The sequence below is a fragment of the Lycium barbarum genome, chromosome 6, assembly GCF_019175385.1.
Source record: "Lycium barbarum isolate Lr01 chromosome 6, ASM1917538v2, whole genome shotgun sequence".
Taxonomy (NCBI): domain Eukaryota; kingdom Viridiplantae; phylum Streptophyta; class Magnoliopsida; order Solanales; family Solanaceae; genus Lycium; species Lycium barbarum.
Window position 1 is genome coordinate 114,248,308 of NC_083342.1, and position 26,894 is coordinate 114,275,201.

The following is a 26,894-nucleotide window of genomic DNA, read 5'->3' on the forward strand; positions in this document are numbered from 1 at the left end:
TGTCTTAAGCTTTTGCTGGTAACTGAAGTCTGAAGGGGGAGTGGGCTGCATTTACTAACAGTAAGTGTCATTTGCAACTTGGGCTGAAAATCAATACTAGTAGGTGTAAGACTTTGAGAGCTTCACTTCTTATATTGTTACCACAAATCATATAAGTGAAAGATTTGTCTTAACTAGTGGTTTCGCTATTCTGTTTCCAGAATGAAGCTGGCAGGGAACATATATTTTTGCAGGAATTTCAAGGAAATTGAGTTAAAGTTAGAGGCAAGGGGATTAACCTAACCTCCTCATTAAGTCGTTTTCTTGCTTTTGTACCAGCTCGTGATCTAAACAAGTTGTACATACACTCTAGTACATGTCCAGAAAGTTGACTGATTTATATGGTTTTGATGTATTTGATATTAAGAAATATTATAACAAAATGAACAAGAGGCAAGCAGGAAAGTCAATAGCCATGATGCTTAAGATTTTCCTGATATATACCATAAACAACTATTAGAATATTGTTAAGTTTTATTATAGCTGTCCTACAAATATGAAAGCAGCAAGCAGGTGCTTAACATCATAAATAGAGGAGTTCATTACTAAGAGTGTCAAAGGAAATATAAGTTCCATCAGATGCGCCAAAGAGACATAAGCCTAATTAGTTTGCTTGCTCAAATGCACATTTATTTAGCCTAACGACTATTTGACAATTGATTATACACCCTTAAATGCAGATAGGGCAGAATATGTTTAACCGGTCAATTCTGTAATGGATGCCTTATTCTGCACTCTGGTGGTCCTATAAACAATTCAGTCTCCACATCCGATTTTTCGCTACTCTCTGTACAAAGAGCTTCTCCTTCCTTCTCCCCACTTGGTGTTTGTCTCTGTTGAAAGCCACCAAACTATAACATAGGCACAGACAATTATGAATTAGAGTCGACGAGTTGGAAAAAAAGAAGACAAAGAAGACTATACTAAGGTTGCTCTAAGGAAAAGAAAGTATACCTTCTCCCTCAGCATTGCATTTTCAGCATCAGGATTTTCTCCTGGATTTGTTAGGAAGGAAAGCATTAATCAAACAAGTAGTAAGCAGTTAGAAATTCTCGGATAGAGACATTGACTATTCGACAAAGTCATGCCTCTAGATAGGTTGTTTAGACTTTGCAATCCTAGTTATCTTGAATTCACTGTTTAAATGATTGCATTATTCATGCTTTGTAACTCATATTATTGTGTACCTTTATAGGAATTGAAGCTCAAAATAAATCAGTCAATGTGGCCTTACCTTTTTCTTTTAGTCGCTGAACCTGTTCCTTGAAAACTTGAATCTGAAAAGAACAAGAAAAGATAAATGTCAAGGTCCCAAGACTTCATAAGATGAACAAATCATTTCCTGGTCTTTAATCAAGTAACCTTTCGTGCCCGTATGGTGCTGACACTCCGTTCCAACTGTTTTTCTATCTGTTGTAGTTCTTGAAGGGTACAGGAATGCAGACCTTCTCCCAAGAGTTTCCTGAAATTTCATTTGTTTTAGAAGGCTTTCTCAAAGGAAAGGGAGACAAATGACAGTGAAACAACTTTCGGAGTAAGGTTTATTTGAACCTTTTTGATGTTTCAAGAAGCTCTATCTTCTTCATTAAACTTGCTGCTTCATGCTGCAAATATTGCATTGTTGTATAAGCTACGGTAAGACTTTACCCAATTGTTTGCAAGAAACTAATTGCTTTCCAATTCATCCCAAAGAGGAAACACAAAACCAAGGCTCTACCTGCAGATTCTGTGCCACAGCTTCGTTTTCAGGTTGAATTCTGTCTTTAGCATGCCTCTTATAACGCTCCATTATATCCTGCATGCTGCAAAATCCTTCATGTTAGTCTTTTCCCCTTTCTTTTGAACAGCAGCAAATAGCAAAACCGAACTTTGAATGACAAACTATTCTAATAAGAACATAAGCAACTCTGGAACTCTTCAAGTAGTTGAGAGTGGGTTAAAATTGGAACATCTTTCATAACTAGGAAGGACAATATCACATGTTGCCATAACAATGGAATACAACAATACCCTTGGTACAATAGATAATTATCATGTCTTAAGCTATGCACTTTTTTTTTTTTTTTTTTGTTTGCTTCCTTTGCTTTATCAGCGGAGAGGAGGATGAAAAAGATTAGTAGAACAGGTTGAATCATCATGCTCCAAACGTTTACAGCAGCTTAGTGTCATTGGCCTAGACTCATTATAGCATCACCTAGCAAGAGTATCCCCTTGATAAACGCTAGGTTACTCAAAAGTGTGGCTTGACTCTCTCAATCGTCAACACCCATAGCAAGCTCGCTATGTTTGTGTGAAGATGGCAATAAATATTTTTTTTGATAAGTGTGGTATCCGTTCCAGCTTGCGCGCACCTCGACTAATTTCACGGGATACATGCCACCTCCCACCAGATACCAGATAACTCTGTCCACCAAGGCTAGAACAGATGGAAAGAAATCACCTAGTGTTTCGTCTCTGCTGGGAATCGAACCTGACACCTCATGGTGCTCAACCCACTTCATTGACTACTAAGCCGCACCCTTAGGTGCAAGATGACAATATATCTAGTAGAGAAGTTTCCAAGGTGTGGAGAAGCAAGTGTGTTTCGATTTACAACTATTTAACACAAGACTCACTAGATTCGCTACACACTAGAAACACCTCAGTAGTACACTCACCTTTCTAGTTGGACTTGCTGACTAAATCGTTTAAAAATGGGGAGTCCCCCTCCTATTTACTGCCAAGGAATCTTCAAGAACTCCTAAACTCGTTTGTGGCATTCCTTAAGTCAGTGGCCGTGGAATGGTCGCCATGGCGCTCTTTAGAACCTCCCGTCGCCTAAATCCAGCATGCCTTGAAGACCTCCAGGGTGGGGTACCAGGTCCTTCTCGTCGTCTTTGTCAGCCTTTAGAGCCTTCCATGGAGCATTTTTTCCCCATTCAAGCCAGTAACCTCGGGCATTGCCTTTCATTATGGAAGGTTTGGCTTGACTCCTACCATGTCTATATATTCCACAAAAACTTACAACATTGAAGGGGAACATGGTCCTGTCCTCCAAAAAAAAGATTGAACAAATCAATCTTTCCCAGAAAAGAAAGAGATTCTACTATACTGGTTTCCTTGCTACTATACTAAATGCAAGTTCAACTAACAAAAAAATTAGCTTTGTTGAATCTCCTTCTAATACTTGGCAGTTGCCATCTATCAAGTTGAACTAGTATTGAAACTAGAGTTAAAATACATAAGGTGAGTAATGTCGTGGAGGGGATATTTGGGGGATGGGAGTATAAAAGTAATCACGCATCCCATTACAATGGCAGGTTACTTCTAGTATGGAGGAAAGATTGGTTTGATGTGAAGGTCCAGAGTGAAATAGCTCAGGCCATGACATGTCAAATAACATGTAGTGAATTGCAACTAACTTTTGTTGCTACCTTTGTATATGCGTTTAATTTGAGAGAAGATAGGAAGGAGTTATGGAGTTACTTAACACAGTTGAATATAGGCTCAGGTCCATGGGTGGTTATGGGAGACTTTAATTCTGTGCTTCATGCGGAGGATAGGATTGGAGGCAACCAGGTCACTCACGCAGAAATAGTCGATTTTCAGGATTGTTTGGATGGTTGCGGGCTGGTGGAAATGCCGTCAAATGGGTGTAAGTACACCTGGACAGACAAACAGGATGATAGGATATTTTCCAAGATTGATTGGGTGTTTGTTAATAGTGATTGGATAGATGGGATGCCAGATTGTCGAGTGAACATTTTGCCGGAAGGTGTGAGTGATCATTGTCCCATCGTAATACACACGGTGCAGAAAACATATGAAGAGGCTGCAAGGTTTCAAGTATTGCAATGTCTGGGGTACGCATCCGGAATTTCAACGGATAGTAGAAGCTGGCTGGAATATTGACGTTACGGGGTACAAAATGTTTCAAGTAGCACGAAAATTGAAAATGCTAAAACGGCAACTCAAGATGATGCATAAGGAACATTTCAATAATATTGTTAAGGAAGAGCATGATAACAGGGCTGCTATGCTTGAGTGTCAGGTAAGATTGCAACAAGATCCTACTGATGTGATTGTGCAGCAAGAGGAGAAGTTTAGAAGGCTAAAATATAGGGAGTCTGCAAGGTTGGCAGAAATGTTCCTACTCCAAAGGAGCAAGGCCACCTGGATTAAGCTGGGGGATGATAATACCAAATATTTTTTCTCAATAATCAAACAGCGGAAACTTGTTCACTCAATATGCCAAATTCGAGATGAGTTGAACCAATTGCAGACCGAGCCTAAGGAAATAGAAGAGGTATTTGTGAGGTACTACAAGCAGTTACTGGGGGAGTCTGGAGAGACCAGAAGGAAGGCCCACCCAAGATTCTTTGAACAGGGGTATAGATTGTCTATAGAAGAGCAATGTGGGATGTTGAAGTCGTTTACGGAAAGGGAAATAAGGGATGCTATGTTTAGTATCAACATAAACAAGAGTCCAGGGCCTGATGGATATGGAAGTGGGTTCTATAAAGAAGCTTGGAATTTGGTGGGGAAAGACGTATGTGACGCAGTGTGGGAGTTTATGAGGAGTGGCAAACTACTGAAGCAGCTGAATGCCACCTTAATATCCCTTATTCCTAAAGTGAACAATCCCGACAATGCAAGCCAGTTTCGGCCAATATCATGTTATAATGTTCTTTATAAATGCATCTCCAAATTGCTATGTATGAGACTGGCCAATGTACTGCCGAACTTGGTAAATGAGGCACAGGCAGCGTTTGTCAAGGGAAGGTCTTTGGTGCACAATGTGCTAATGTGCCACGACCTACTTAGACACTACAATAGAAAGACTTCGGCTAGGTGTTTAATGAAGATAGACCTTAGGAAAGCGTATGATATGGTGCATTGGGAGTTTGTGCATGAAATGATGGAAGGTTATGGTTTTCCTCCCAAGTTCACTCAGTTAATTATGGCATGCGTTACTACCACCAGTTTTTCAATCAAGGTAAATGGGGCTAGTTGTGGGTACTTTGTGGGAAAAAGGGGTTTGAGGCAGGGAGATCCTATCTCTCCCTTGCTGTTTGTATTAGTCATGGAATACTTAAGTAGAATTTTGCGACAGATGAGTTAATTACCCGATTTTAGGTACCACCCCATGTGTAAGGAGCTGGGACTTACACACCTAACCTTCGCAGATGATCTTATGATTTTTTGCAAAGGGAACAGATCATCGGTTACTAGGATCATGGAGGCATTACACCATTTCGCGGCTGTTACTGGGCTGAATGCCAACTCAGAGAAATCTAGTATTTTCATGGCGGGAGTGGATGAGGAAACAAAAAACAGGCTGCTGGAAATAACGGGATTCAGCATGGGAACCTTTCCTATAAAGTATTTGGGCCTACCTCTTTCTCCTAAGAAATGGAACAAACTTTATTGTCATCAACTCAGCTTAAAAGTAACAGAGAAGATCAGGGTTGTGTCTACTAGGCATTTATCTTATGCGGGCAAGCTACAAGTGGTAAATTCAATCTTGTTTTCCCTTCATAACTTTTGGGGAGCTGTATTTATCTTGCCACAGAGTGTCTTGAAGGATGTGGACCGAAAATGTAGGGAGTTTCTGTGGGGTAGTAGTGACGATACTAAAAAGGTTGCGTTGGTAGCATGGGAAACACTATGTAAGCCAAAAAAAGCAGGGGGACTGAATATAAGAGGCTGTAGGAAATGGAATTTGGCATCAGTAGGGAAGTTAATATGGCTACTAGCGACTGATAAAGAGGTGCTGTGGGTGAAATGGATCCATGGCATCTATATGAAACCCGATGAAGATTTGTGGAGCCATCATCCTCCAAGTGATTGCAGTTGGTACTGGAAAAACCTTAATAAAATAAAGCTAGGGATGCAGTCGTGGTTTATGAACGGGAGATATATGCTTACCAGGGATGGCCACTACTCGGTCGCTAGTAGCTACCGAGCACTGCTGCAAATTGGAGGGAAGCTGGAGTGCCATGATCTGATATGGGGTAAGCTACTCCAACCTAAGCATCGGTTCATCTTGTGGCTGGTAGCACAAAAGAAACTATTGACCAAGGATAGAATGCTAGGTATGGGAATAGGTTGTGACTCTGCGAACTGTGTGTTGTGCGACAAAGATGAACTGGAGGACCATACACATTTGTTTGTACAATGTGAATGGGCCAGGGCTGTTTGGAGGGACATCGAGCAATGGATGGGGGAACAGATCCCTCAACAAGACACTATGGGGACACTTAAATATATCAAGAGAAGGCACTGGTGCAAAATGAAAAGAGAAGCCATAGCTGCTATTCATGGTTCACTGATCTATTTTACTTGGCAAGCTAGGAATTGGAAAATATTTAGGGGGATAAGTGTGCATAAGGATAGGGTCATACAACAGATACAGATTGTATTGAGAGAGAGGATAGGAATGTTTATAGGATCAAAAGAGGCAGGAAAATGTATAGGTTTTCTTGAGAAGCTTAGTCATTAGAATGTGGTTATGGAGGCCTATAGCACCTAACACCCTTCCTGGTAAGGTGGTTAGAAGCACGGGTGCTCGTTTGAGTTTGTAATTGTTGGAGGTTGTGGTAATAAAAATTTTTACAGTTTATTGCTAAAAAAAAAAAAGTTGAACTAGTCCCTTCACCTCTCTAGGAAACTGATTAAAGAGGTAAAGAAGGTTCTTTTTCTACTTTGAGATGCAAGTTCACAAGGTAGTTGGCCACTTGAGTTGCTTCTCTAAACCAATGTAAAATCTGAACATCCGCTTGAGAAGTGATTTGAACAGTGTCCCCTATCAACCTCTTGAGCTTAGGATTGTTGGTGTGTCCATTGATGTAAATATTGGCTGAGATCATTAGTTGCAGAATTGGTACTTTTCTTCTATTTCGTTACTCACGTTATAGACTCAAACGAAAATTCATGCAACAGACTCTGGCTTAGACGTTCAAGAAGACACTTGCAACTTAAGAAGAAACAATATCTATCCTTGGATAGCAAGTTGATACTCATTAATTGTTTGTCAGACAATCAACCAATGCAACCGACAAGATATCCCTATTTCCTTTGGTGACAAGAATGGACATATGGATAGCAGCTAGTAGAAGGAACTTTCTACAGTGAGGAGAGAGTTATACAGGAAATTCTTCCGATTAAAGGGAAAAGGAGGGTGCATGGACTAGGGATAAGGAACTTATGGCCTATGATCTTTAAAAACTGCTGTCACACCAGTATCCTTTTGGAGGATCCTGAGTCCTGACTGCATTTTTGAAGGATTTGAACCACATAATATATGGCTACAAGGCAAAAACCTCTTATGCAAAATGACTGTGGAGACAGAATCAAGAGCACCATTTAGTTTGGCATGCAAATATATTAATTCCAAAGACACAATTCAAGATTAATGCTGTGCCACAGATTTTGCTCCTCCTCATGATATGAGATGTAGTAGCTGTTGTTATGAAATGTAGTAGCTGAATTAGCATTTTATTAGTTGTATTAGTTAATTAGCTAATGTGGCAAAGTTAGTTAAAGTCCCAAAGTTAGTTACAAGTCCAGAAATCAGTTACAGGTTAGCATAGCAGTTGACAGCTGTGTAATTGATTAGATTCACTTTATAAATACCTTGTAACTCATACAATCAAACATCAATGAATATACATTTTCTCATAACTCTCTCAATATTACTCTCTCTAGATAAATATCTCGGTTGAACCCTGAACTTAGCTTACAGTTCTTCAAGTTCCCAACTTCTAGATCTGTTAGTTCGAATTTGATTGCACTTTGTGCATCACCTCACGATGGGGATATTTTGAAATATATACATGTGAGATGCCCGTGGGATGAGTTTGCATACACACATGAAGATACTTGGTAGGCGTTTGGCCATACAAACCAAATATTTTCACTTTTGTTTGGAATTTTTGAAGTTGGACTTGTGTTTTATTATAGTTTTTGCAAAAAAAAAAACATTTGATCGTTTGAATGTACTAAAAGTGAAATAAGTGAAAACATGATTTTGGGTGTTTTCCAAAAGTTGCATTTGAAATTTTCATGGCCAAACATTGATTCAAATAAATTGAAAAAAAAGTTCCGGAAAAAAGTGAATAATTCTCGTGGCCAAACTAGTCTCTATAAGATTATGTACAGATGCTGAAATATTAAACTTGTTCAAATTTTATTTTATTTAATTTACGAACTAGAGTTTTAATTATTTAATTATTTTGATTTTTGAAATATATGTATTAGAGTATGGATTTGTTCATGTACTTTGGAAGAGGTGAAGTGTAGAATAAAATAATGAAGATACATGTATACTAGTCTAGATACATGGAGTAGACTTATAAACACCCATGTATGCTAGTCATTTCATGCAAGCGAAGTAGTGAAAAACTATCCATCCTCACTTCTCTTCTTGTGAGGTCCTTTAAGTGTGTGATATTGTTGTCTTCCTCTCTAAAATTTTCTAACATTTCGTATCAGAGCTGGCCTGCTTGGGAGATAACTAAATGTAAAGTTTGACTAACACTAATGAAACTCCATTTTAAGTTCCGATGCTGACTAAACAAAAGTATGAAAATTGGTACATTCGAATGAAGGCCCCGCTTGGTGCCTAAGATGTTTGGAAACTGGTGGAAAATGGAGTTAATGAAATGAAAGATGTCGTTGCTACAAAGAAGAAAGGTCGTGAAGGGGCTTACTCTCATACATCAAAGTTTGGATGAAAAGGTGTTCGAGGAGGTTGCATATGCAACCACCTCCAAGAAAATATGAGATATTCTTCCAACCATTAGAGGTTTGGACAACATGAAAAAGGTTCGTCTCCAAACCATAAGAGGAGAGTTTGAATCATTGTAAATGAAGGAATCCAAATCAATTTCGAATTACACTTCAACAATCATGAATTTAGTTATGTTGTGGTTGTCATTGAAGAGTCCAAGGGTTGTGACACCATAACCATAGAAGAGTTCATGGGTTCTTTTCAAGCTTATGACGAAAAATTGAAGTAATTGAGACAAGAAATGGTTGAACAAGTTTTGCAAGCAAAGCTTTCTTTGAAGGAGAAAGATGAATGGTGTGGCTCACAACAAAGACATTGTGGACGGAAGAGGTGGTAATCAACCACAAACAAATAAAGTAAAAAAGTAACACTCCAACCAAGGAAGAGGTTGTGGAAGAGGTAGAGGATGAAGGCCATATCAAGGAAGATATAATAAGTCAAATACTGAGTGTTATACTTGTCACAAAATTTAGTTATTTTTTTGGGAAGTGTAAAAATAATATGGAGCAGAAAAATAATTTTATGGAGATAAAAATGAAGATGAAAATTGAACTTTACTTATGACATCCAAAGGAGAAGAAAGTGAAGAAACAAACCAGTGGTACCTTGATTTTGATGCAACATTTTTGTGGAAGTATCACTTTTGGGGACTCATTGCGAGTTGCAATAAGAGGAAAATGTGCGGTTTTAATTCGAAAGATAAAAGTCATCAATTAATTTCTAATGTCTTGTATGTACTCGAGATGAAAAGTAATATTTGAGTTTGGAAAAACTTTTGGACAAAAAATATAACATTCTTTTGAAAGATAAAAGGTTGATTATGAATGATGAAAAATAAGAGATTAGCCAAGGTTCCAATGATTAAAATAAAATGTTTGTTTTGAATCTTCAAATTGATGTGCCGAGTTACTTATATCCACATGTCAAAGATTCATCTTGATTTTGGCAAATAAGATTTGGTCATTTAAATTTTCATAGTCTAAGGTTAGTGAAAAGGTTGCCAACTATCGATCATCTTAATCAACTTGGTGAAAGATGTCTCTTCCGAAAGCTAGCAAGGAAAAGCTTTGCCAAAGAGTCTTTGACAAGAGCACGATAGCCTTTGGAATTGATTCACAATGTATGTGGACCGATCAATCTGTCATCACTTGGTAGAAGTAATTATTTTCTTCTCCTCATTAATGATTTTTCTCAGAAAACTTGAATTTTTTTTTTTTTTTTAAAAACCTGAGTTATTTTGAAACCTTAAGAAATTTCATGTTGGTTCGATAATAATGGATCATACACTTCAAATGAACTCAATTTGTTTTGTAGGAAGGATGAAATTCATCATTCTTTGACTGATTCAAGATCACCTCAAAAAAATGATGTCGTTGAAAGAAATAATTGCACTATTCTAAACATGGCAAAAAGTATGTTGAAGAGCAAAAATATGCCTAAGAAACTTAGGCTGAAGCAATTGCTTGTGTGGTGTATTTATCAAATCAGTTTCACATCAGAAGTGTTCGTGAGAAAATACGGCAAGACGCTCGAAGTGGTTTAAACAAAAAAATTGCTCACGTACGAGCATCTAAAAGCATTGCTTATATGTATGTACCAGATGAGAAGAGATATAAGCTTGATGGCAAAAGTGAGATGTGTGTTTTTATTAGTTAGGATCAAAGTTCTAAAGGGTAATAAGATTTATAACACAAGAAATGATGAAGTTATCATAGGAGATGTTAAATTTGATGAAGGTCGTGTTTGAGAATGAAAAATTAAAGAAAATTACTACTTTAGTCCATTTTATGATGAGGAAGATGATGAAGAAGTAGTGGAGTAGCCTACTACACAACCTACAATACCTTCACCGGGAGTTCAAGAAGTTGGGAATTAAGTTCAAGCAGAGTACCTAGAAAGATTAGAAGTCTTCGTGAATTTTATGATACACCGAAGAGTTAATAGAAAATTTAAGTGCTTTTAACTCATTTTTGTTTATTAGTGGATAGTGAGCCTCTAAGTTATGAAGATGCTGCCAAAAAATTAAAATGGAGATATGTTATCGACGACAAAATCAAGACAATCAAGAAGAGTGATACATGAGAGCGGGTTACACTTCCACAAAACAAAGCAATATTGAAGTCAAATGAGTTAACAAGCGAAAGAAAATTCTAAAAACAAAAAGTGGAGAGGTACAGAGCAAGATTGGTAGTTAAGGGGTACAAACAAAAGGCCAGTATTACTATGATGAAGTTTTTGCTTTAGTAGCTCGATTGATAACAATCTGTTTGATAATTTCCTTGTCAGCCCAAAATCAATAGAAGATTCATCACGTGGATGTGAAGTCAGCTTTCTTAAATGGAGTTTTGGAGGAAGAAGTCTACATCGATCAACCTTTGGATAATAAGGGTGAACGACATGAAGTTAAACTCTTGACATTAAAAAGGCTCTTTATAACTTGAAGCAAACTCTACAAGCTTGGAATTATAGAATTGACAAATACTTCCAAACACTCAACATGCACTTTATCTAAAAGTTAACAATAAAGGCGACATATTAGTTGTTTGTTTGTATGTGGATAATTTTATCTTGACAGAAAATAATCCAAAGATGTTTGAATAATTCAAGGGAGCAATGACAAGAACATTTGGGATGATGAAAATTGGCTTAAATGTCGTACTATCTTTACATTACAAAGGAAAGATGAAATTTTTATTACTCAAGAAAAATATGCAAAGGAGATTCTAAAGAAACTTGAGATAGAGAATTGCAAGTCTGTTAGCACCCCGTGGAATGTGAAGGTAATTTTTCAAGTATGGATACAGAGACAAGATTAATTCCACACATTTCAGGAGTCTTGTTGAAAGCTTGAGATATTTAATTTGTATGAGACTCAATATTCTTTTTGGTGTTGGACTTGTGAGTCGTTTTATTAATACTCAAATGACTTCTCATGAAAATTAGCCAAAAGAATACTTTGGTGCATCAAAGGTACCGTTGAATATGGCACTTTTTGTTCATCTTCTAAAGGTTTCAAGCTTGTTGGCTATTACGATAGTGATTAGGCTGGTGATGTTGATGATAAAAAAAGAAGTAATACTAGATTTATGTGTTTGCGTGAAATTTTAAGAAGCAAACGATTGTGACTTTATCAACTTGTGAAGCAGAGTGCGTGGCAGCTTTTTCTTGTACTTGCCTTGCAATTTGGCTAAGGAACTTGTTGGAAAAACTTTACCAACCACAAGAAGAAGCAACTAAGATTTGTGTCGGTAACATATCGGCTATTACATTGACCAAGAACTCAGTGTTTCATGAAAGGAGCAACCATATTGATACTAAGTACCATTTTATTAGGGATTACATATCGAAGAAGGAAGCGGAGCTAGACTTCGTGAAATCGCAAAATCAAGTTGTCAACATTTTCACCAAGCCGTTGAAGATTGATATTTCGCAAAAGCTAAGAATGACTCTTGGAGTAATGAATCAAGTTTAAGGGGGGGGGGGGGGGGGGGGGGGGGGATTTTGAAATATTAAACTTATTCACATGTTTTTTAATTTAATTCATGATCACTAGAGTATTAATAAGTATCTTGACTTTTGAAATGCATGTATTAGAGTATGGTTTTGTTAATGTGCTTTAGAAGAAGCATAGTCTAGTGGTGTTATTCATGTCCTTTGGAAGAGGTGAAGTGTAGACTAAATTAATGAAGATACATGTACACTAGTGTAGATACATGGTGTAGTTCACCTCTAAATACCTATGTATGCTAGTCATTTTATGCAAACCAAATAGTGAAAGAACACTCCTTCCTCCAATGCCCTTCTAGTGAGGTCCTTTGAGTGTGTGATTTTGATGTCTTCCTCTCTCAAATTTTCTAAAACTTGGTATCAAAGTCGGTGTGTTTGGAAGACAACTAAACGTAAAGAAAATATTACTAATTAATGCTAATGAAACTCCATTTCATGTTTCGATAATCGCTAAAGAAAATTATGAAAATTGATGCATACGAATGAAGGCCCTGCGTGATGCCTGTGATGTTTTGGAACTGGTGGAGAACGGAGTTAATGAAGCGAATGATGTCACTGTAGCCACAAAGAAGAAAGAGCAAAAAGCGCTCACTCTTATACATCAAAGTTTGGATGAAAAGGTGTTCAAGACGGTTGCAAATGCAACCACCTCCTACCAAGCATAGGATATTCTTCAAACTTCCTTTAAAAGTTTAGACAAAGGGAAAAAGGTTCATCTCCGAACCTTAAGAGGAGAGTTTGAATTGCTGTGGATGAACAAATTTGAATCAGTTTTGAATTATATTTCAAGAGTTTTGACAGTTGTCAATCAAATAAAGAGATGTGGTGAAGAATTGAATGATGACAGGATCGTTGTAAAATAACTATGATCCCTAGATTTAGAGCTCAATTACGTTGTTGTCATTCCAAGGACTTGAATAGCTTGACTATAGAAGAACTCACAAGTTCTTTACAAACACATAAAGAAAATTTGAAGAAACCAAGACAAGAATCGGTTGACCAAGTTTCAGAAATGAGCTTAGCGGCTCAATGCGAGCATTTCATTTAGAAGAAATCCATATATGTGTAGAACAAATTGGGAAACACTAAAGAATAAAAAGAAGGTAGAATTTCATTACATGTCTTGAGATTATATTAAAGTCGTTTTTTCTTTGATGTTTATGAAAGACATAATTGTATAGTTTTCATGTCCTACTTTGCTATTTTCTTTCTTTTTGAGTTTGACCTCTTTGGTGAAAAATTGTTTCATCAAGAAGTGGCCAAGGAGGAGTGGGAAGAAGGGGAAAAGAGAAAGAAAAAAAAAAGAGCCAGAAACAATTTTAGAATAAGGAGCAAGAAATAAATAATGAAGTATATATAGGGATGTTATAAAGGTCATTTTATTTTGGAAATCTAAAGAAGACGAAAGTAGAAGAGATATCTATTTACTTCAATTTATCATAGAGTAACTTATAAACACTTTACGCAAAGAAAATAAATAGATTAGAGATGGTGTAAGAGAATGGAGATTGTGTACAATTAAGTGTATATAGTCTATTTTTGTTATTTTTAGTATTTGAATATCGCGTGAAGCACAATTAGTTCACTATTAAAATAAAATAGCTAATCAAAATTGAGTCTTCAAAATGAAGATGACTTTAAATTTGAAATGTTATGCATCGAAAAGTTTATATGACCAGTTCACTTATTAAGTAGCAATTACAAGTAACTCTTTTGATAAGCATTAATATGGTAAAAATAATAACTAATATGCTATCATATGTTAAAACTCACTAATAAGGTGGAAAAAAGATCTTTGCACTTATATCGACAGAAGAATATGTTAATCTTTTCAATCAGATCAGTGCAATCCCTCTTTCTTATATCAAAAGATTAACTAAAACAATCATAAAATAAAATGAAACTCAACTTGCCTTCTCAAAAAATAAAAAATGAAACGCAACTTGGAATACAAAACTAGGCAAGTCGACTATCAAGTCTACTTAAAGCTCACTCAGACATGAATAGTGAATCAAATATTAGAGAAAAGAGTGAGGAAAAAATCAATGATAATGTTACGATTATGCATAATGACAATTAGTTGTTACTTAAGAAAAACGAACACTCAACACTCAAAGGTGAAATTGAAATAATACCAAAAAACATTAAGCTAATCATTGAGTAGCTTAAGACCTTAATAATAGATCTCTTTGGAAATCCTCGCATAACCCTTGTAGGACAATAATATAACTCAATTTTTGAAATGAGGGGCGCTTTCGATTCTGTCGGTGCTTGAAACAATTTTGTCTTCTCTATATTATTATTCCCTTGGTTAGCAATAATTGTTGTTTTTCCGATATTTGCGGGTTCTTTAAAGTACACCAAATCAGTATAGCTATTCTTCTTATGACACATCAACACAATTTGAATTAGTATCGAAATAAGTACCAAATAATTTCTTTTTTCATTTACTTGTTGATGTAAAATCATCTTCCATTCAATAGAAAATTCTTTCGTTTTGAAGAAATTACCTACTGATTGTGTCTCTGACCTTATAGTTCTCTACCCACTCCATTTACCACTAGTCCCACACCCTTGAGTGTATCGACTCAAATATCATGCAAATAATTTAAACATCCAATCCAAAACAAGGGTGGAATAGCTGGAAACCTACTTTATAATCCCGTTTGAATGTTTTTTCACAATTTCACGTGAAACAATTATATAACTATAAAGTGAAGAGCATTTATATGTATGTAAGCTAAACTTAGTATGCATGTAACATTGGCACAAATTATAAACTATTCTAGCAGTTTATCTTCTGAAGTGTTTTTTTTTTTGGGTCTGAATATCCATATCTCTTACTTCTATATATCTCAATAAAATTAAAACTGCATCTTTAATTAGGTGTATGTGGTCCTGAGCTTCCTCATAACTTATTTAATTTGCATTTCAAATGTAAAGGGATTGTCACATCTGTATGAAATGATATGAGGAAAGCACTTGCATGTGAGGAAGGAGGTTTAGAGGGCGAGGGGGGGGGGGGGGGGTGAGGAAGCTTTTCAATTTGTAGTACATATTAAAGAAGGAATCTACAACAACAAAATGATATATTGACCAAAAGATAGTTGACTTAAAAGAATGAAAAAGGGTCAAAAATGTCCTTAAAATATGCAAATTTTATTAAAGTTGTCCTCGGTTAATAGTTTGGCCCAGAAATACCTCATGTCGTTAATAGTTTGGCTAAAAAATGCTCCTATTGTTACTTAATTGGGTAAAATTGCCTTTATTTCACAAAACTTAACCGAACATAACAGAAAAACAATAACGACATAATTGGAGCTACACGCATACATTGAAGGCATATTTGATCCAATTTAATTGCTAACTGCAATTATTCCACAACTTGTAAAATATCATTTATTAAGCAACTTGGTTAAATTCTAGGAAATTCTCTCACCAATTTAAGGCATCACATATGCACATACTATTCCTGATAAAAATAATAGACCCCTTTTCTTGTTTCTTTTCTTTTTTAACTCTCTTTAACTTGTAACGACCGGCTAGGTTGTGTGTGTGTGGGAGGGGGGGGGGGGGGGGACTAGACCTCCGTTGGGAATTTTCGAGGCCGCAGGTGAGTTCGTAGCGTGTTTTTATGTATATGTGCATGTGTTGTTTGCGTCTGCAGGGCCTCAGATTGGTGTTGAGATCTTTCGGTGAAAAAATGGTGGAAAAACTGAGCTACTGGTCAAAATGGACCGCTACAGCGGGTACGGTACTGCTGTAGCGGGTTCGTCGTAGGAATGATAGGCTCGTCGCTACGGTGAGCCGGGGATTAATGAGGTCCGCCATAGCGGGAGGGTTCCCGCTATAGCGAGACCACTCCAATGAGGTTTTGACCGCTGCAGCCGTCAACGGAGGCAAAAATTGTGTTTTATATCCTTTCCGAACTCATTCCTAACACAACTCTAAAATAGTCTTCAAGAACTCTTGTGGCGAAATTCTGAGGCAAGGGCTAAAGTACTCTTGAAAAGTAAGTCTCAACCCTTAGACTTTGTTCATTCGATCATCATGTTAAATTCCATGATTAGTTAAAGGTCCGTAAATGGTGAATGGAAGGGCTAAAACCCTGGAACTTAAAAAACCCTTGATTAATGAATGCGTTATTGTTGTTTAATCATCTAGAAGTATAGATTATCACTTCCTAGGATGAGAATTGATTATTACATGATGGGAATGATGTATTGAGACTTAGGGTTTCATAAAGATGATAACTTTGGCATAAAAACTGCTTGTAAAAGGGTTGGAATGATTAGAAAACCTATGAGCGGATAGAATATGATTATTGGGGTTGATATTATGATAAATTCACACTTAGTTATAGTTCACCCATTTAAAAAGGGTAGAAGTAGTTGGGTTGTTGTCCCAAAATTATTGTATTGATTGAATAGATGATTCGAATACTTATGTAGCGCTATATTTCTAGACTTTGAACATTCGGAAGCTTTGCGAAATGGGAAAGCTATCGCGGAGTAATTATATTGTCTCAGTTCTGCTTTGAGGTAGGTTACGGTCTACTTGAGTTAGACTTTGATTAGTTGATTGCATATGTTATGAAATGGATAGAAAAAGCATGATTAGGGCTTCGGACATAAAGTGTGGTTGGAATTTCCCTTATTTGATAATTGATTGATTGATTATGTGATTAACTATTATGTTATGGTAAAGAAGGAGTTAATTAATATTCTTCTTGTTAGTTAATGAATATTCTTCTTGTTGACTTGAAGTAATCGCTTACTCATGGTATTGATGAATTGATTCTCGAGTCTTGATATGACTTGTGACATGGTGACTTGTGTTCCTTGATATTGATTGTTCACATTCCTTAATTGATTGTGGAATGGAAATACATTGTGATAAGAAAGATATTATAAATATGAAAAGTCACATTTGACAAGGGGGTGAGGATGTGCCTAGTTATGGGCTCGTGATCCGAGGTTAGTTTCGGAGCGAGTGGTACATGGACACAATGGGTCCCCTACAGGTCATGACTATCTAGGAAAAACAATACCATTTAGCATGTGTGTACACGATTGAGATACTTTCATTATTTATTGCATTGCATCGGACTCATGGCTACTTGGCCAAACACTACCATTTAGCATGTGTATACATATATATATGACATAGTTGCGATAATTCATGAGATACAACTGTGTTGGTGATTACATGATTAAGTTACTTTTATTGATTGTTGGTTGTGTGGGCTTATCTTAATTCAGTGGGATAATTCTTGTTGATAACTTCTTGTGGGTATGTGATGTTGTGCCTATCTGTTTTATTGATTTCATAATTTATGTATGATACTAATCTTAGTCGGCTATAATACCTACCGGTACATAGTGTTTGTACTGATACTACCTTGCTGCATTCTTTTGAGTGCAGATTTTGATCCAGAGGCATTTACGAGACCTCATATTTAGCATGAAGCTAGTTTCTGATAGATTCGAGGGTGAGCTCCTGTCCATGCCAGGCCGCCTGAAGATCTTTCCTATTTTAGATGTCCACTTCACTTCAGACATTTATGTTTATTTCAGACAGTTTTTCATTCTTTAGACAGTTATGTTTTAGAGTCCTTGTATGATGACTTTTGAATTTTGGGGTTGTAATAGCTAGACTTCCGCACTTTCATTTATTTACGGCATGACTAGACGTTTGAATGATTATTACTTTGTTTATATTCTTGATACATCTAAAAATGGCTAGGTAATTGGTAATCATTAGATAGTTTGTTAAGAGGATTGGTTTGCCACTAGGTGAATTAGTGTGGGTGCCACTCACGGCTATTGGGTCATGAAAAAGTTGATATCAGAGCTTTAGGTTCGTCGATCTCGCTATGGGACATGTCTAGTAGAGTCTTGTGGATCGATACGGAGATATTTGTACTTATCTTCGAGAGGCTATGGGACACTAGGAAAATTCAATTTCTTCTTCTTTCGTGCTACGTGATTCCAATTGGTATCTGGATGATTCAAAGTGGTATCTGAATTTTCTTTCTATTCTCTCACGGATGGTGAGGACTCGTGCGACAGAAGCAAATGAGGCGCATGTGCCGGCCGTTGGGGCCACAGTTCATGGAGGAGGCCAGGCCAAAAGGCGTGGTCATGGTAAAGGCAGGGGAGCAGCAGCACCAGCCAGGGGTGGGGCACCTGTGGCTGCTCAGCATCGCATTAGTCCCCTGAGCCTCATGTAGTTCCAGATGAGACAACAGAGATTGAAGCAGCACTAGCTCAGCCATATACTATAGCTCCTCCTCAATGTTGTCAGATGTGATGGTCCGAATGTTGAACCTGCTAAATAGTTTGACAGAGGAAGGTGTATTACCAGCTGTTCCAGGTGCTCAGGGTGCCAGAGTGGGTGATCTGTTTCCAAGCGGAGTTCGTGCTCTAGCATTACAGCATGCTGTAACTGTGGCTCCTCGTTTGGATAAGGCTCCGGATTAGAGGTATTTCCTAGACCAGTGGGAGGTTCAGTGTTGACCGAGGATGAGCATAATTTATTTTGGAGGTTCACTAAGATGAAGCCTCCAGAGTTCTTCAGCACTGAGGTTGAGAATGCTTACGAGTTCATTATGGACTATCACGCGAGTCTCCATAAGATGGGGGCAGTAGAGAAGTATGGTGTGGAGTTTGTGACCTTCCAACTCTTGGGTGATGCCAAGTTATGGTGGAGGGATTTTGTAGAGTATAGGACAGCGGGGTCACCTCTGTTGACAGGGACTCAGTTTTATCATGTGTTCTTAGAAGAGTATGCTCCTCATACTTTGATGGACTGCAGGCTTGATGAGTTCAGTAATATTGAGCAGGGTAATTTGTCTGTAGCTGCTTATGAGGCTCGATTTCATTCGTTGTCTCATTATGCCCTCCACCTTGTGCCTACTGAGGAGGAGAAGGGGTTAGGAGATTTATGAAGGGATTGAACACCGCCTTTCAGTTGTCAGCTTTTCAGCTTGCAACAACAAGTGCTTCCTTTCAGGAAGTAGTAGATCACGTTAGGACCATTGAGGGTGTGAGGCAGGACGGTTATAATAAGTACGCAGAGAAGAAGTCCTGAAAGGATAATAGTTTCAGTGGCTCTTTCTCAAAGGGCAAGGGTTCCTGGGTCTTTTCGGGACGCCCTTTTCAGTCAGCCATATAAGCTATAGCTAGGGGCCCATCAGGTGCCAGTCAACACTATTTCAGTCAGCCAGGGGGTTAGCAAACCAGAGCCCCAGATTATAGTGGTTACTCGCCTTCGTTCGTTTCTGTTCAGCGCCCGACACTAGATAGCGGATGCTTCGAGTGCGGTGATACGGGGCATTTCAAGAGAAATTGTCCCAACCAGGGTACTCAGTTTCAGGCTCCCAGAGCTCCAGCATCAGGTAGAGAGAGAGAGAGGATCTTATGGGGGTAATTGCACTCAGTCTGGGCGTGGCGTTCACACGGCAGGTATGGCAACCAGCCTAATCGACGCAGGTTTCAGATTGGTAGAGGTGGACATCAGCCAAGCAGGAGCGGAGCCCTGACAATATAGGTTGATCGCGATGGTTCACAAGCTACTGGCGGACAGGTTCATTGTTATGCCTTTCCTGACAAGACAGAGGCTGAGGGCTCAGATGTAGTTATTATAGGTAACATCTCAGTCTGTCACCGGATGGCTTCTGTATTGTTTGACCTGGGTTTTATATTTTCTTATGTGTCTACATATTTATCTATGGGTCTTGATATGGTCTGTGATTTACTTGATGCCCATATATATATATATATATATATATATATATATATATATATATATATATATATATATATATATATATCCACTCCAGTTGGAGATTCTGTGGTTGTAGATAGAGTTTTTCGATCTTGTACTGTCACACTTACAAGGTCTGGCACCTGGGTTGACTTAGTGATTTTATACATGATAGACTTTGATGTCATCCTGGGTATGAGTTGGCTAGCTCATTATCACGCAATCTTAGACTGTCATGCCAAGACAGTCACCTTATCTATGCTCGGGGTGCCTAGACTTGAGTGGAATGGTAACTCTAGTCCCTCACCGAAGAAAATCATTTCCTCTATTCTTGCAAAGAAAATAGTGGATAGGTGGTGTTTGGCTTATTTGGCACATATCTATGATACCAGTGTTGACAGTCCATCTATTAAGTCAGTTCCTGTAGTGCGTGAGTTTGCGAAGGTGTTTCCCGCAAATTTGCCGGGCATACCACCGGACCGTGACATTTATTTCTGCATTGACTTAGAGCAAGGAACTTGGGCTATTTCCATCTCGCCATATCGGATGGCACCAGTAGAGTTGAAGGAATTAAAAAAACAACATTAGGATGTTCTTAGTAAGGGTTTCATCCGTCCAAGTGTCTCCCCATGGGGCGCTCCTGTTCTGTTTGTGAAAAAGAAAGATGGGACTATGCAGATGTGCATAAATTACCGCCAATTAAAGAAAGTCATCATCCGAAATAAATATCCTATCCTTTGTATTGATGACTTGTTTGACTGCCTTCAGGGGGGTTCTGTGTTTTCGAAAATTGACTTGAGATTAGGATATCATCAGTTAAAAATTCGGGCAGAGGATATTCCTAAGACAGCTTTCCGGATCAGGTACGGGCATTATGAGTTTCTGGTTATGTCTTTCGGGCTTACTAATGCCCCAGCTGCTTTGAAATAATCGCTTACTCATGGTATTGATGAATTGATTCTTGAGTCTTGATATGACTTGTGATATGGTGACTTGTGTTCCTTGATATTAACTTATTGATTGTTCACATTCCTTAAGTGATTGTGGAACGGAAATACATTGCGATGAGAAAGATATTATAAATATGAAAAGGCACATTTGACAAGGGGGTGAGGATGTGGCTTGGTTATGGGCTCGTGATCCGAGGTCAGTTTCAGAGCGAGTGGTACATGGACACCATGGGTACCCTGCAGGTCATGACTATCTGGGGAAAACAATACCTTGAGATACTTTCATTATTTATTGCATTGCATCGGACTCATGGCTACTTGGCCAAACACTACCATTTAGCATGTGTGTACATATACGTGACATAGTTGAGATAATTTGTGAGATACAGTTGTGTTGGTGATTACATGATTAAGTTACTTTTATTGATTGTTGGTCGTGTGGGCTTATCTTAATTCAGTGGGATGATTCTTGTTGATAACTTCTTGTGGTTATGTGTTGTTGTGCCTACATGTTATTTTATTGATTTTGTGATTTATGTATGATACTAGTCTTAGTCTGCCTATGATATCTACCGGTACATAGTGTTTGTACTGATACTACCTTGCTGCATTCTTTTAAGTACAGATTGTGATCCAGAGGCATCTACGAGACCTCATATTTAGTGTGAGGCCAGTTTCCGACAGATTTGAGGGTGAGTTCCCATCCATGCCAGGCCGCCTGAAGATCTTTCTTATTTTAGATGTCTACTTGACTTCAGACATTTATGTTTATTTCAGACAGTCGTTCATTCTTTAGACAATTATGTTTTAGAGTCCTTATACGATGACTTTTGGATTTTGGTGTTGTAATAGTTAGACTTCCGCATCTTTATTTATTTATGGCATGACAAGACGTTTGAATGACTATTACTTTGTTTATATTCTTGATATGTCTAAAAATGGCTAGGTAATTGGTAATCGTTGCATGGTTTGTTAACAGGATTGGTTCGCCACTAGGTGAATTAGTGTGGGTGCCACTCACGGCTATTTGGGTCATGACATAACTAATAAAAAGTGAGAAGTAATATTTTTTGCTTCTTAATATTGTTTTATCAATTAAAATAAAATAACGTCATGTTCTTTTTAATCTCATAATATATGTCATCTATATAAGATCATAATTACCTCGTCATCAATTTTCATTAGATAACGATAAAACTCTTTTTTTCTAAAAAAAAAATGGGAAATATTTTAATTTCTTAATCTTCCGAATTGAAGTACGATAAGCATTTACTAATATAATCCTTGATTTTAAAGTTCAAACGAAAAAAAGGGGTCAACAGTAACTCCATCGACGATATTTTACAGATATTTTGTGATTTGAATCAATGTAATGAATTTTCTTATTTTATGACATTATGGTTGTTATAACTTTACCTAGATCTCTAATTTAAATTGTACAAAATGGCTCAATTGTGTGCTCTAGGAGATACCTTAAAGTGGTGAGAAAATTCACTGCAGTTTAGTCAAGTTGCTTCATATAAATGCAACTTCACAAGTTGTTGAATAAAAATTAGGAATTAAATTGGACCAACCATGTCCTTTGTATGCGTGTAGGTCTAAATATGCCCCTATTAGTCTTCTATGTATATTCGGTTAAGTTCTGTGTGAAATAAGAGCATTTTTTTCTCAATTAAGTAACAATAGAAGCATTTTTTACCAAACTAATAATAGCACGGCATCTTTAGGCCAAACTATTAACGGAGAAAAATTTGATGAATTTCGCATACTTTAAGGGCATTTTCAATCATTTTCCGATAAAAGAAAGAAGAATATGGAAACCTATAATAAAAAATAAAAGGCTTGAGAATGTAACAAAGTTGTTAATTTACTACAGCTATCTAAATGTAATTTCCTTGCATATTTTATTACATCAAATCTGTAGGGATTTGGGAGTTATAGGATTTATCTTCCTTAGTTAGAATCATCTTTTCTTGTATTTAAACATTGATTTTTTGAGTAGTATACATGGAAAATTCTTCCATCACTTCGCTACATTACATGATAAGTCGCTTCGCTGAAGGAGTAGTCTACTAGTCTTACTGTCTCGCCAGAATTTCTTGTCCAATCATAAAATATTAAACTATGTGGCCATCTCATCTAAAAGCGTAAGCTTATAAAGAGTTCAAAATTTTAATTACTTAAATATTATCTTTGACACGCCCTTCACGTGATCAGGGCGTAATTTACTTTTTTCATGAGCCAAGAATGTGAAAATTCCCTTTTAATAATAGGAGGCAATAAAACTTGAACTCAAGACATATATGCGTGCTCTAATACCATATTTGAAATGTTTGATTATCTCATCTAAAAACTTAAGCCTTTTAGAGTAAGCATAATTTTATTTACTTTTTCATTAATAATCACTTTCATATTACAAACTATTCAACTGGATCTCAAGCTCCACTTTAGTAAACTATTGTAATGGAAAGATAAGGATTCAAAGGTTTTAACACATTATTTTACACATTTTTACACATGAAGGAATGTGCCATTCGAAGTGGTGGAGTGATGTATTAGAATGTTTATGTATTAGGTGATGGATAGATGTACCAAGGTTTTCACATATGAGGTACTCCACACAACATAATAGAAAGTTCAAAAGTACATTGAGCAACATTGAACAAAATGAGTTGCGGCAGTGGTCCATATCTGATGCATAATTTTAGTTAATAGTGAGGCAATTTCTGAAAGGGAAAAAAAAAAGAATCCAATATACAAAAATGATACAGTATATAACAAGTTTATGCATAAAGATAAAGTCTCGTTGGCCAAGAAGCAATCCAAGAGCCGGAAATACAATTTTCGATACTTATTTAATAACGTGATGGTTATAAGTTTTTGGGGAAATATTTTAAAAGATCAGTACCTGCTTTTATTTAAAACCCAACCCATCTTAAAATTGACCCAATCCCTAAACCGACCCTCTAAAAAAGTTTGGGCGCCCATTTAGCATTTACGTAATTATAGTACTGATCCTATTGTTGAAATTAAATTTGTGAATCTAAAGCATAAAGGTCCAAATGTATTCAACAATGTTCCAATGACACCTCAATATGGGTTGCGAGGAAGTATTTTACTAATTCGTTTAATTAAATTTTCATTATATTAGAAACAGAAGATTACAAAAAAAAAAAAAAAAAAGGATAGTTACATGGTAACATCCGGCAGGAAAGGCAAGCCAAATTCATCTAGGTTGTAATAAGGAACAAATGCCGAATCTGTTAATAATTGCCAGATTCATCATTTATTCCTAATACAAAGTATTTTACTAATTTTGAGCATGATTCAATTACTTGGAAGAGCCGGATCGGGTCTCGGGTCAAGGATTGGATCGGTTTTAGGGTTGGGTTGGGCTCTAAATAAATTCAAGTACTAATTTTAATTTTTGAATATTTTTTCTAAAACTAATAACTGTCACGTCATTAAATAGGTACTGAAAGTTGTATTTCCGATTAAAATGAACATGAAAGCTAATTAAGCAAAGTTAGATAACTTTTGAAAAATAAATTAAAAAAGATAGTGACTTTGATTGGCTAATTACGTACATTAGTTGAGTGATCATTCAAGAGAACAACTCATGAGTGATCATTCAAGAGAACAGCTCATCTATCTTGTTAGGTTTCTTTTGTGACAATGTGGACTAAACGAAAAAAGTGTTTGGTAAATGACAGTATTTCAATATCACCTAGATGAAAGCAACCAAAACAGATTTGTCCGGGAGCATTGACGGAGTCAGGATTCTTAGTAAGGAGATTCAAAATATAAGATATAAAAAAAATTAACACATCAAGAAGTCAAGGGAATTCAATACCTACTACATATACATAAAAACTAACTTTAACCTTGTCTATACAATATAATTTTTCGATGAAGGGCTTAGCTCCTGAACGTGAGTTAACACGAACTACCTCGGGCTTTTACATTTGTTTCTACTAGAGCATCCCACATTGATTGAGGGAATGGACTAGCGTCTTCTTGCATTTTCTATGGTTTAGGGTAAACTTCATTTTATGAACTAACTTTTGAAGTTGAGTTAAGCTCGATGTTCATCTATGTTTGTAATTTGTAGTAATAGATCAAACATGACATTGGAGGGATTTTCTTGTTGTCAGAGTTGATTTCTTGACCCAAAGAATAATGAATAAAAGAATAAAGAACATGAAGATCGAATGTTGCTAAACAACATCATACGAAATAGGACTAATTAATATTATTGCGATTTTGGGAACTGCTAAGCTGTTTTGGATTGAACTTGGTACAAAATAGTAATTTCTGCCCAAAAGATTCTCAAGGTGTGTGACAAAGGAAACAACCAAGAGTATGGCCTTCCTAAACAAGACACTAATTAAGACAGTGAGCATGAAATGAAGTACTACAAACTTGACAACTGGCTCCCAGTACGTAGTTTTAATTAGCTTTGAAGTTCACATAAATAGCCTCTTTACAGCTCTAAACAACTCAATAAACTCAGTTTCCTTTTAACTTTGTCAGTTAAGCATATCCCTTAGCTTAGTTTATCCGAACCACAGCCACATTGATAACAGTACTTTTTAACTAAAATATTTAACCTTTACACCACGTATAGGGTGACGAGGCATAGTTTTACTTCAACTACTGATATCCCAAAATAAGGTACTAAGTGATACTCTTTAGGTTGTCTTCTTAATTATTACCAGATTTAACTCAAGGAAAACCTGATCCTGAGACATTTATATTATTATTAGTATTTCCCTTTTTAGTTATCGCATGACGTGAACAAAACTTACACGAAAAATTGAATGTATATATTTATTTGGTGCTGATCATAAAAGCCACTCAAGACGATTCTTTTGCCTAGGGTTAAGTTGCTGGATGGACAGTACCAAGCTTGTTGAAGCAATTGGATCTCTTAATAAATAACAGTTGATAAGAGAAGTCATTAGTTACCTGAATATTTTTGAACTTCAAGATAATTTTAAGCATTAATTCATCACCCTAAGAAGTAAAAAAGGTTGATTTTAAGTACATCAATTCATCTATCCCTCCATAATGAATTAAACTCCCGTACCACTACCTACTAGTGGATCGATTTAGGAAAGGAAAGATATGAGTAAAACTATATCACTTATAAAATCAATTGTGCTGCTTGATTTTTATTTCCAGGTACAAAGATGAGATCTGATGCAAATATGCAAGAAAATACAAACTCAATCAAGATGATGGACTTGTGGAAGTTTCTTGACATAAAAAATACAATCTTTAACATGAAGGCTGATCATATATGCACGTAAAATGAGATGAAAACTTGAAATTAATACACCATATGATTTAAAGCAATAAAGATAAAGTACTTACCTTGAGCTAGCAAATTCATAGAGCTTGCCTCTTGGAGAAAAAATAACCAAACCAATCTCAGCATCACACAGAACTGAAAGTTCAAAAGCTTTCTTGAGCAAACCATTTCTGCGCTTAGAGAAAGTGACTTGCCTGCTTGTGGCGTTTTCTATACGCCTCATCTGAGTTTTCCCCCTCACCATCTCCTTAAAAAAAAATCAAAAAAGATGGATGAAGTAAGGAAAATATAAAGAACAGTTGACCCAATTGATGAAGCAAGAGAGAGAGTTGATGAAGAAATAATTTTACCCAAAAGAGAATAAAATTTAGAAGGGTTAGCTATAGAAACTTACAAAATTGGCAAAAACTCAGAAACTTTTAGCTTGGAGGTTATGAGGCTAAAAAGGGGAAGTCCTAAATCTGATGTGTGATGTATGTGGAAGAGAAAAAGGTGCAAGTTTTACTCACTTCTCAGCCCCATTATTATGGTATATCATCAAAATAAA

The 26,894-nt window shown here is 36.7% G+C and overlaps 1 protein-coding gene across 1 annotated transcript; it reads right to left on the minus strand.

Annotated features, from left to right (window-relative positions):
- Positions 1–458: 458 nt before the first annotated feature.
- Positions 459–26,678, minus strand: LOC132645638 (MADS-box protein SOC1-like). Its single transcript, XM_060362734.1, has 7 exons — positions 26,410–26,678; positions 1,757–1,841; positions 1,591–1,643; positions 1,402–1,501; positions 1,274–1,316; positions 994–1,034; positions 459–890 (listed from the first exon to the last, which is right to left on the minus strand). Exons 1-7 carry the CDS (start codon positions 26,589–26,591, stop codon positions 744–746), a joined length of 651 nt encoding a protein of 216 aa, XP_060218717.1. The 5' UTR covers positions 26,592–26,678; the 3' UTR covers positions 459–743.
- Between the last annotated feature and the right edge of the window lie 216 nt (positions 26,679–26,894).